The 12121-nt window shown below is 51.2% G+C and overlaps 1 protein-coding gene across 6 annotated transcripts in view; it reads left to right on the top strand.

Annotated features, from left to right (window-relative positions):
* Positions 1 to 12121, top strand: part of FAM131B (family with sequence similarity 131 member B) — a 29344-nt gene that overhangs the window by 11130 nt on the left and 6093 nt on the right. The window contains exons 1-4 of one of the 6 annotated variants that reach the window (XM_055284345.2): positions 8113 to 8266; positions 11150 to 11259; positions 11532 to 11567; positions 11880 to 11973. In XM_055284345.2, coding sequence (XP_055140320.1) covers positions 11206 to 11259; positions 11532 to 11567; positions 11880 to 11973 — 184 coding nt within the window. In that variant the 5' untranslated portion in view covers positions 8113 to 8266; positions 11150 to 11205. Of the gene's footprint in view, positions 1 to 8112; positions 8267 to 8406; positions 8724 to 8750; positions 9289 to 11149; positions 11260 to 11531; positions 11568 to 11879; positions 11974 to 12121 lie in introns of those variants that run through there. The other 5 variants (XM_055284342.2, XM_055284346.2, XM_055284347.2 and 2 more) reach the window with 5 other exon arrangements.

The following is a 12121-nucleotide window of genomic DNA, read 5'->3' as shown; positions in this document are numbered from 1 at the left end:
AGGGAGTAACCATGAGTCCCTCACGAGGATATGAAGTGCCCCTGATGTGCCACTTAAGGTTAGAAATGAACAAAATCTGTTAACCTGGAGGCTAAGAGTGTCACAGGAAAGAGGTCCCAATCCAGATCCCAAGAGAGGGTTCTTGGATCTCGCACAAGAAAGAACTCAGGGCGAGTCCATAGAGGAAAGTAAAAGCAAGTTTATTAGGAAAATAAAGGAATAAAGAATGGCTACTACACACAGAGCAGCCCTGAGGGCTGCTGGTTGCCCATTTTCATGTGTGTGTGTTTTTTTTTAATTATATGCTACACAAAGGGTAGGTTATTCATACTTTCCCGTTTTAGACCGTAAGGTAACTTCCAGATGTTGCCATGGCATTTGTAAGTTATCATGGCACTGGTGGGAGGGTAGCGGTGAAGACCAGAGGTTACTCTAGTGGCCATTTCAGTTTTGGCAGGTTTTAGTCAGCTTCTACTGCAACCTGTTTTATCAGCAAGATCTTTATGACCTATGTCTTGTGCTAACTTTTTATCTCATCCTGTGACTTAGAATGCCATAACCATCTGGGAACACAGCCCAGCAGGTCGTAGCCTTATTTTACCCAGCTCCTATTCAAGATGGAGTTGCTTGGGATCAATTGCCTCTGACAGGGGAGTCCCCCATGTGAGCTGCTTCAGTAGAGTGAAGATGCCAGACTGGGTGGGTTGAGGAGTGCAGAGAAGTAAGGAAATGGAGAAGATGAGTGCCGGCAGCTCTTTCAAAAATGCTGGCTGTGAGAGAAACTAGAGATCCAGGAAGAGAAAGATCAAGGGGCAAATTCCAGCTCCCACCTTAGAAGGAAGACATTGCTTGCATTCCTTGGCCCTGCCCCCAACCCAGTTTTCCACCATCAGTAATAAAATTCAGCCTTGACTACCACTAGCCACCTCATGCATATACATGAGCAAAGAGGTTGGAAAGGAAATTCTTCTTTAAGTTAAAGAAACACACCCACCACCTGGCGTTCAAAATTTCCAGTGTCCTTTGGACCTTCCTGCCCATGTGGGTGCCCTGGCAGGATAATTGTGATTGATTGACTTAGTGAGTGAACAGCTTTCAAGTGGACCCCCACCCAGGAGAGTAATGCCTTGTCCCTATTAGCTTATCACCATCACAAAACCTTAACCAAACAGTGGTCTGAACCTATACACTAGGATTAAGTACCTATTCTTAAATGATCTCTGAACTCCTAAGTTAGAAAGAACAATGGTCTTTTTTTTTCTTTTAATTTTATTGTGGTTGGTAAGAATGCTTATGAGGAGATCTACTCTCTTAAAACTTTCTTTCTTTTTTTTTTTTTTTTTTTTTTGAGACAGAGTCTCGCTCTGTCGCCCAGGCTGGAGTGCAGTGGTGCGATCTCAGCTCACTGCAACCTCTGCCTCCTGGGTTCAAGCAATTCTCCTGCCTCAGCCTCCCGAGTAGCTAGGACTACAGGTGCCCACCACCATGTCTGGCTAATTTTTGTATTTTTAGTAGAGATGGGGTCTCACCATGTTGGCCAGGCGGGTCTCGAACTCCTGACCTCAGGTGATTCACCATCCTGGGCCTCCCAAAGTGCTAGGATTACAGGCGTGAGCCACCGCGCCTGGCCAAAACATTTTTTTAACGTGTTTTATTTACAAGGAGTTGAACAGTCTCCATGAGCAAAAAGATTATGAGGCCTGAGCTTATTTCAACAGGGCTTAATGTTATAATAAAAGTCATAGAAAAATAATATAACATAGCTTTAGGGGTGCATCTTAGGATAGGGAAAAGAATGTTAGACTAAGAATTAGAGGGCCTGCCGGGCGCGGTGGCTCACGCCTGTAATCCCAGCACTTTGGGAGGCCGAGGCAGGCAGATCATGAGGTCAGGAGATGGAGACCATCCTGGCTAACACGGTGAAACCCTGTCTCTACTAACAATACAAAAAATTAGCCGGGCATGGTGGCACATGCCTGTAGTCCCAGCTACTCGGGAGGCTGAGGCAGGAGAATGGCGTGAACCCAGGAGGTGGAGGTTGCAGTGAGCTGAGACTATGCCACTGCACACCAGCCTGGGTGACAGAGCGAGACTCTGTCTCAAAAAAAAAAAAACAAAAAGAATTAGAGGACCTGAATTTTGGTTGCAGTTCAGGCACTTACTGTGTGACTGTAAAAATCTAAGAGGTGGATTTTCCTTGTCTGTGGAAGTACAGCAAGGAACTTGATTTCTAAGTACTCACCCAGTTTTAACACTCAGTCGTCTGTAACTAACGCCCTATATATCCACTACTCTTTCATTGTCGGGAAAATGCCTTCACTGCTTTTTTCTCTGGACTTGATTGGCTCACTTAAATAAAGACATAGCCAACTGGAGCTACATCTACCCATTATGTATTAAACACATTATTTAGGAACAGGATCAGTTGCAGGAAAGGATAAAAGGTTTCAGGTAGTTAGACTTTGTAGCTGAAACAGATCTCCGCCCAAACAAGTATTTGTAAGAGGAATCCAAGCTGAAGTTGCAGGATATCCCAAAAGCTAGCGAAGGAAAAGAATTGGGGAACTCAGAAGGAAAATATATCGAGGAATCTGAGAGGTAGGCTGTCAGCTGTGCCTGGTGATAGACAAGTCTGACAGGTAGTAATAGAGCCTCAACCATCAGGCTGTGGTTCAGAGGCAGAAGCTGGGGAGGATGGCTTGTAAGCACCAGGCAGGAGCTCTCTCCTAGAGGAGTGTGCAGACAGGTTAGGGCTAAGGGGTCCCAGCAGGAGAGACAGGGAGGCTCCAGAGGTGTGATATGACATCTGCTGCCCCTCTCCCCTGAGTTCATAAATACTAGACAGGCAGCCATCAGAGACAATCAGGACAAGCCTTCCAGTTCCCGGTTCTCATTGGTTCTCCATGGAGGACAGAATATAAAACTAGCAGATAGGCCTACTGAGGCTGGAACAAACAACTGCCTTGTATTCTTTATTTGATCTTTCCCTCTCTTTGTCAGTGCTCTGGGATTTGCTTGACCTTTAAAAATCCCATCTGGTTCCTCTCTCTGGGACTTATGAACTCCATTTTTTACTGCCCACCTGGCCTCTGACTCATGGTTGCCCAGACTCCATGCCCTGCCTCCTTAGTCCTGGCATCCTGCCTGGTCACTGCTGCTTGTGGCCTGGTCATGGTGAGGACACCCTGAGGTGCTGTGTGTGCTTGGGGCCTGACCAGGAAGCAGCAGGAAAGCGCTGACATTCTTCCAGGCTCTCTGGCAGATATGCAGGATCCCTGGCTTGGCCTTTCTCATCAGAATGTTTGGATGGAACCCCTAAATCTGCAGTAGGGGTTGCAGGCTTTCCCACAAATGTGCTTCCCAAAGAAAACACAGGGCAAATGCATCCCCTTGGTCATCTGAAGCATAGGCTCTATGACAGTCACCAAAGAAGCAGTTGTCTGGGAACTCTCTTCTGCTGAATCCTATGGAACGTGATTTGGGGACGTTGACCTGCCCATGCAGGAGGGCTTTGGCTCATGGAGGTGTGCACCTGGGGACTACGCTAAGGAGAATGTGCCTGCCATGTTTGCCCATGCTGATAAGCTTTCTTTCTTTCTTTTTTTTTTGAGATGGAGTCTTGCTCTGTTACCCAGGCTAGAGTGTAGTGGCGTGATATTGGCTCACTGCACCCTCCGCCTCCCGGGTTCAAGCGATTCTGCTGCCTCAGCCTCCTGAGTAGCTGGGATTACAGGTGTGCACCACCACGCTCGGATAATTTTTGTATTTTTAGTAGAGACAGGGTTTCACCATATTGGTCAGGCTGGTCTCAAACTCCTGACCTCATGATCCGCCCACCTTGGCCTCCCAAAGTACTGGAATTACAGGTGTGAGCCACCACGCCCAGAGATAAGCTTTCTTATCTAACTAAAAGTGGGAGTGAGCTCACCTTAGATCCCAAATATTTTACAAGATTTCAAACCTTGTCTAAAAGTCAAATGAGCATGTCCTGTGCTGGTCTATCTTTCACAGTGTCCAACAGATCAGAGATTGGTAATGTGAGGCCTTTTTGCCCCCCCCACCAACACTGAAACCACAGAACTGTCATGGACCCTCTCATCCTCTATAACTAACTGGCTGAGCCATCCTTCCTCAGCAAACTTGCTGTGCCCCAGCACAATGGCCAGGACCCTCATCTGTTGATTACTCTGGGAAACCAGCTGGGGATGGCAGGTAGGGGTCGGGGAGAGAACTATATCAACCACTAGGACAGATTCTATGGCCACTTACTACTCTGTGGGAATACAACTTACACACTACAAACACCTGCACTCATCCATGACTTGCCTCTGAGTCTGCCCCTGTGTATGAATGAGGTCCCTTGTCAGCAACTCAATGCCCCTAAACCCCACTCTTGGTCCTCCTGTTGACTGAGTATTTAGGCAATCACTCTCATTTTAAAGAAAATAGACCGCAGGCTGGGTGCAGTGGCTCATGCCTGTAATCCCAGTACTTTGGGAGGCCAAGGCGGGCGGATCACCTGAGGTCAGGAGTTCGACACCAGCCTGTTCAACATGGTGAAACCCCATCTGTACTAAAAATGCAAAAATTAGCCAGTCATGGTGGCAGGTGCCTGTAGTCCCAGCTACTCTAGAGACTAAGGCAGTAGAATTGCTTGAACTTGGGAGGCGGAGGTTGCAGTGAGCCGAGATCTCACCACTGCACTCCAGCCTGGGCGATAGAGCGAGACTCCGTCTCAAAAAAAAAAAAAAAAAGAATATAGACCTCTGTTACCGACCCTCATGATTTCCACCTACTCCTCAAGACTATTCTTACCAATGTTTTCCAGCATCAGCACTCTCACTTCTGGCCTTTAGCAAATAGGGTATTTGAGAACCACTAAGAGTGCCCCAAAGCTGACTGATCTTCAGGGCTGCCTGAAGATAGAGACTCTGACACCATACAAGGACATTGATAAGTAGGGACTAAGACACTTATCATCAGTATTTTATGAAAGCACCAAAGACTTATTGCTACAAATCACTCGGAAGAAAGATCATCGCTTTTCCATTTCAAAAGTTAGAAATGTAGATAGATGTATTCCTCTCTTCAGCTTATGGTCCCACCTTAATTAAAGAAAGACAAGCGTGAAAGAATGTGTATCCATTCAAATGTCCTGAGCTGAGTAACTTTAATTTTTTTAAGTGAACAAATAAAGCACTTTCTACAACATCCGGAATAGATTTTCCATCTGAGGAGCTGAGTTTAAATGCTGGCTTTTTTGGCCAGGTGCAGTGGCTCACGCCTGTAATTCAAGGACTTTGGGATCCTGCGGCAGGAAGATTGCTTGAGGCCAGGAATTCAAGATCAGCCTGGGAAATATAGTGAGACCCCCATCTACAAAAATAAAAATTAAAAAATTAGTAAGCCAGGCGTGATGGCTCACGCCTGTAATCCCAACCTTTTGGGAGACCAAGGCAGGTGGATCGCTTGTGGCCAGGAGTTCTAGACCAGCCTGGGCAACATGGTGAAATCCCACCACTACTAAAATAGGCACATACAAAAAGTTAGCCGAGTGTTGGGGCACATGCCTGTAGTCCCATCTGTTTGGAAGGCAGAGGCAGGAGGATCACTTGAGCCCAAGAGCTCGAGGCTGCAGTGAGCTTTGATGATACCATTGCTCTCCGGCCTGGTGAGCATGAGACCCTGTCTCAAAAACAAAACAAAACAAAATGCCAAACAAAAAAGTGCTAGCTCTTTCTCTTTCCAACTGGGAAATCTTAGGGAAAAGGAAGTTAATTGAATTCTCAGCCCCAGTTCTCTCAACTGCAATGCAAAAAGAATATCTTTCTTGGAGGTTTGTAAGAATAGACTGAAAACTCTATTCTTTAAATTGATTTTATATTGATATTTGCACTTTAAAGTGAGTTTTATTTTTTTCTCTATCTCTCTCATTCTGACTCTCAATAAATGATCTCGCCTCCTACTTGTCAGAGAAAGTAGATGCCGTCAGACGGGAATCCCTCATTCTCCCGACACCAAACATGCAGCCCACTGGCATCTGCCCCGTCTTTCCTGCTGCTGGAAGAAGAGCTGGGCTCCTCCTGTACAGTCTCATCCCCCTCCCTGAGCTCTGCTCCAATCCCTCCAGGTGGTTTTAGGAATTTACATTCAGTATTAGTTAATCTTCCCCTCTCTTGCACTTTGACTTTCCCTCCTCAATGGAATCTTTTCATAGACCTTTAACTTTGATCTAACATATCCCAATAAAATAAAAGGAACACTTGATTAAGTTGTGTTTTGGAGCCATCTCTCCATTTGTTGGGATGGGTGTGAAGCTTTGGTACCTTCTTTCAATCCTGCAGGTACCACCGAAGTACCTACAGTTATTCCTGGGGAACCCCAGCTTCAAAATGGGATAAGTGTCTTGCCTGATCATTTTATTTGGGGGTTAAGCTCCTGCAGAATTAGAGAACCCCCCGCCCCCCGAGTATGTATTTAAAGTCCAGAGGTTCTTAAACTTTTTTTGTGCCCTGGACCTCTTTGGCAAGGAGACTGGGACAATGGCCCTAACTAGTGAGAAGTAGCAGAATCCTTGTATAAGAAGACCTGTAGGGAGCAGGAAGGAAGCTGGCCAGGAATATGCCTAGAATATTTTACTTTTTGTGTGTGGGTAGTGGGGAGGGACTGGAAATACCTTCAAGACAGAATGCGAGATGGAACTGAGTCTCCAAGACCTGGAATCCCTCACGTTAAATCGTTTGGATAAATGCAGCCTTATATAGTTGTGTTAAGGAGACCAAGGGGAGGGGTTTGCATCCAAGTTGGAACCACAGTAAGAGATATGTAGTCATATATAAATACATGTATTACTCAGGGAGAGCCATAAGGAGACAGAAGTTTCAGGTGAGAAGGCAAGAACATGACGGCCACGTGGTCCGTTCCTCCTTACCTGGCCAGTCCCGTCAAGATTTTCTCTGCTCAAATGATAGGGGTGTGTGGGCATTGCTAGAATAATGGAGGCTCTTTGTTCTTTTTTTTTTTTAATCATCTCTCCATCTTCTTTCCTTTGCAACTGGACAGTAGATTCCATGAAAGCAGAAACCATTTGATACTTCTTTTATATAATCAATAATAGTAGATATGAAAAAAGAAAATGCTTTCTAATTATCTCCACTATTGAAATAAGGTATCAGATCCTGCCATGAACTACACTAAACGATTAAAATCTAAGCAGACCTGCAAATGATTATCTCTTTCCTTCCTGCGGTTTTATAGATGTAGATTTGGCTTATTTCTTCATGCACATACACCGAAGATGGATTCTCTCACCATAATCCCATCTCCCCAGTCTGCAATTCAATTGTTAGTGTCTTCTTCTCGCACATCTTCATCTGCCACCCCATGGGATGTAGCTCTCCATTCATAATCTAAAGGTTAGAAAGTTGCATCCGAAAGACTTAGTTTCCCTGTTAGGAGCCCACACTAGGGACCCCTGGCCCATTGCCTTCTCTCTCTGCAACCTCGGAGGGCGAGGTGCAGTCAGAGCCTGGATGGGCATTTGCTTCTGTGAATGCCCGCCTGCCCACTCTCTCACACTCTGGGCTTTCTGGGTACAGCTTAGACAAAAGGATCTCCCTGCCCTTTCTCATGCATCTTTTCTGGACTCCACTTCTTACCTGCTGTAACCACAGTGCTCATTTAACCCTTGCAACTTAGACCTTTATCTCCTCCCCACGGGGCTTGAGGTATCTACCTGGCCCAGTCCCATTAGCCAGAGGCCAATCTTTCTCTCTCTTTGCTGCTTCGGGACCGCCTTGCTTTCATTTGTCCGAGAAGACCACGTCTCAGAAAAGTTAAATCGGATTCAAGACGATGTCTTCTAGCCAGCCTCGGGTCCTGACATTGTTGTTAGTCTACTGCGAATGAACTGTCCTCCTCATACTCTCCCATCCCCAACCAGGCCTGGAGGTCGACTATCTGCACATCCCCACACCCACCCCTGAGTGTCCAGCGAGCACAGAGAAGTGGACTACACGATTCACTTGCAAAGACTTCACATTCTGTTTGGATGGACAAAATAGCGCACTCGAAACGCAGAGCCCAAAGCTGTGTCCAATCACGTTGCTGTGTGTGTCCCAGATGCGGCCCCAGGAAGAAAACAAGTGTTTGCGGAATTTGGTGGCCAAAGGCCCTTTGGCCCGGCTTTATTCTCACCACTACCCCACTTTCTCTCAGGGCATCCCATGACCCCCGGCCCGCAAAATCCATCAACCAGAACCTCGGGGTAGGCCCTGGGTTTGTGCCTCGGCTCCTGAAACCCAAGCCAGGGTTCTCTAGGCGAGAGCCTCTGGAGCGGGGCTGGGCACGGGGCGGGCGGGCGGGGGGGCGCGGCTACGGGGGCCCCAGATCCCCGAGGGAGCGCCGCGGCACGGCCGGGGCAGGGGCGGGGAGGCGCGGGGCGCAGCCAATCCCCGGGCCGCCCCCTCCCCGGCCGCGGCGAGCTGAGCCGGGGCGGGGGAGCCAGGCGGTGGCGGCGGCGGCGGCGGCGGCGACGGAGCTGCCGTGGGGAGGGATGGAGAGGGGAGGGGGGAGCGGAGCCGAGCGGAGACAGCCGCGGCGCTGCAGAGCGGCTGGGGCGGCGGCGCGGCTCCCGGTGCTCCCCCCGGCGCGCGCCCCGAGTCGGTGAGGGCCCGGCCCGGCGGCCCCCGGAGCCATGGGCTGCATCGGCTCCCGGACTGTGGGTGGGTACCGCGGCCGGGCGGGGGCAGGGCTGGGCCCCCCGGGCCGCCCTCCGACCCCCTCCCCCATCCCTCTCCTCGCGCCTCCGGGCGCCCCGCTCCGCACCCGCCTTGCCCTGCTAGCTCCTTCACTTTCCCTCCGTCCGCCCGCGGTCCCTCTGTCCCTCCTTCCTGCCCGCTCTCCTCTCGCGCCTCCGGGGCTGCCATCCCGCTCGGCTCGGTTCCTTCTCCCTGTCGCCCTCCCGCAGGCGCTGTCCTCTCCATCCTCTCCATCGCCCTCCTCTCCTCTCCTCTGCCGCTCGGCCCGACGCTCGGTCCCCTCATCCCTGCCCTTCCAGGCCATCCGCCTCTGCTCTGCCGTCCCCAGCGCCTCCTCGCATCCCCCACTCCGGAGCAGCCCCCCGCGAAGGACCCTCGGCCTCCGCGCCAGCCCTGAGTCTCTTTCGCACGCCCCCCACGCCACCCCCCGCCGCCGCCTCCATCTGGCTCGGGTGCTTTGCCCCATCTCTCTCTCCCTCTCCGTTGCCTTTTACTGTCGTTCCTGCCTCCTGCGATTCGCTTTGTTCACGTGCGTTTTCCCTCTGGGGCGGGGGCGGGATGAGCCCGGGTTCCACGCCCGGAGGGACAGGGCCAGGGCCGGGTGGAAGGAAGGGGCTAGGGGACGCAGGGAGGAGATGGAGGCTTCGAGGCGCTGAGAGGGGTCGGGAGCCCGCGGCCCGGGAGGGTGGGGCCGGCCCTGCCTAGGCGGCCGGGGACCCGCCTGCACCTGTCAGCGGGGGCCGGCGGGGCGGGGCCGGCTCTTTATTTACCTTTGACGCGGGGAGGGAAGAGAGGCGCCTCCTAATCCATCTTCTCCCTCCAGCTTCTGCCTAGCTACCGCCCCCGACCCCCACCCAGGCACCTACTCCACTCTCGCGGCTCAGCGAATTCATCCGGCCCTGTCCCACCCCCTCCCCCATTCTTCCCCTTTCCAACTCCCAATTTCTCCCGCCTACACCTCCCGGTGACCTCAGGCTGAGAGAATAATTCGTATTATTATTACAAACAAACTCACTCTCCAGAAGCCTGATTTCCCTGAGACCCGGTTTATTTCCATAGATACCCCCTCCTCCTCTGCTTTCACCCCTTCTCCGCGGCTCTCTCCCTCCCCGCTGCCCCCCACAGCTCTGACTCAGCTCTCCGTCTCCCACAAAGGCCACCTCCCGCTCCCCTCTCCCCCCGCGCCGCCCTCCCCTGTCTCCCTTCTCCTCAGGCTCTTCTCCGCCTGCCCCATTCCTGCTGTGTCCCGAGGGCCATCTTTCCTCTTTTCCCCCAGTCACCACCCCGCGGAGCCCCAGGGGACAGCAGGCCAAGTTTGGAGGGTCCTCCCTCCTCAGTCCTGTTCACCACAAGCCCCTTCCTTTCCCCCAGCCCTGCTGATGTGCTGACCGCCTCCTCGTGCCCAGCCCCATTCAATGCTCCCCTTCCCAAAAATGGAGCCGACCCCTAAACTCACAACTGTAAAACCTCATGAGTATAAAGGGTCTGTATGGTCAGATGGTTCAGGCAGCCATCTGCTGCTTGAATAGTCTCTTTATGAAGACCCAAGCAGTTCTTCCCCAAGACTTCCCGGAGCACCATCCTGCCCTCAGTCCAGGAGTCTCCCTCCACCAGGAGCTCTGGCCCAGCTCTAACAAGGACCCTCCTTCCCCTGAGTCCTGCAGTTTCCTACTCAGCCCTCAGACCCTGTCTACCGCTCCCACCATCTTCTGTCTTCTCTCTGACTTGAATTCCTATTTCCTTAATTCCTATTTTAAAAAGTTCTCTTTTCTCCTTCTGCTCCCCACCTTCCCTCCACTTTAATCCACCACTTGTCTCCCCACAGTCAGGTGAAATGCCTCCAGCTCACCCTTGGTTTCTCTGCTCACTGTTTTCGGGAGGACACACCCAACTCCTTGCTATCCAACTCCTGCCTCAATTCCCAGGAAGTCCTCTTCCAGTCAGTCAGACTCACAGACTCTTAGGAAGGGCCCACGGGGGGAGAAACATCCCTTCCACCCTAAGCATAGAGAAAAGTTCCTCACTAGAGCAGTTCTGCCCTTATCTGTAGACTTGTAATAGAGAAAAAGCCCAGCTCCCACACAGAAACCCTCCAAGAGTCCTCAGGACAGAATAATTGGCTTTCTGATAAAACCCAACCTCTGACCCCTCCACATAAACAACAACAAATAAGGCCATATATCACTTTTTCTGGGTGTACTATTCTTGGTTGAGCCATGAATATTTGGGCTCAGCATTACTACTTGTCTCCCCTAGAATTTGGAGAGTGCAGGGATATAAGAGGAAATGGGCAGCTGGGGTAAGGGAGGGGTGTGAAGGGCTGGCCCCAGGGTGTCGCCTTGGCTGCACAGGGAGGTGAGGGCGGGAAGCTAACCTTCTGGCTCCCTCAGGGAACGAGGTGATTGCAGTGGATTGGAAGGGCCTGAAGGATGTCGATCAAATCAACATGGACAGCACCAGCTCACTGCACGGGAGCAGCCTCCATCGGCCATCGACTGAGGTGAGACCTCACTCAGCCACCCCAAGTCTCTGGCTGCCTGCACTTCCTCAATTCCAAGGCAACAACCCAAACACTCCTTCAGACTGACACTTCTACAGAACACTTCTCACAACACATGCCAAGCAGTCCACACGGAGAACCCAGTCAGCGGCGTCAACCTCAGGAAAGCCCTCCCCACATCCCGCACTCCTGGAAGGCCCTCTGAGGAAGGGGGCTTCCTTGCATTCTTGCGAGTGACTGGGATGCCCATTCCCTTTCCTCTCTCCTCACAGCAAACTCGAACTGATTTCTCCTGGGACGGCATCAACGTGAGTGCAGCTGCCCTCAGACCTCCCCATCCTCCCGAACTCCTCCTCCTCATCTTCTCCCTTGCACCTTCCAACCAGCACAGTATTCCCTGGCTCCAACAGGCACTGTGAGCCCTCACGTTCTCAACCTGTGCCCCTGCTTTCCAGGGCACTGAGGGTATATCCCTCCTTGGGACTGTTGGGTACAGTAGCTTTCCTTATCATCTGCCCTAGCTCGAATGCTTTTTCCTGGAAACCATGAACCTCCTCTATGTATAAAGCACGCCCGTACCTTCTTATTCCTCTGCCCTTCCTCCCACATTCCCATCCCAGCTCTCCATGGAGGACACCACTTCTATTCTTCCGAAGCTTAAGCGAAACTCTAACGCCTATGGCATTGGGGCCCTGGCCAAGTCATCATTCTCAGGTGAGACTCCTGATGTAGGAATACTTTCAGACAAAATAATGCTGACAGACTCCTTGGCTCAGTCTCCCCGCTCCTTCGAGGCTGACGAAGACACTCATCCCCACACACTGACCTATTCACCCTTCTGTCAAGCCTCCCATCCTCCAGG

Source organism: Symphalangus syndactylus, chromosome 6, assembly GCF_028878055.3.
Source record: "Symphalangus syndactylus isolate Jambi chromosome 6, NHGRI_mSymSyn1-v2.1_pri, whole genome shotgun sequence".
Lineage (NCBI taxonomy): Eukaryota > Metazoa > Chordata > Mammalia > Primates > Hylobatidae > Symphalangus > Symphalangus syndactylus.
The sequence above is the reverse complement of the archived record's forward strand: the minus strand, read 5'-3'. Positions and strand labels throughout refer to the sequence as shown.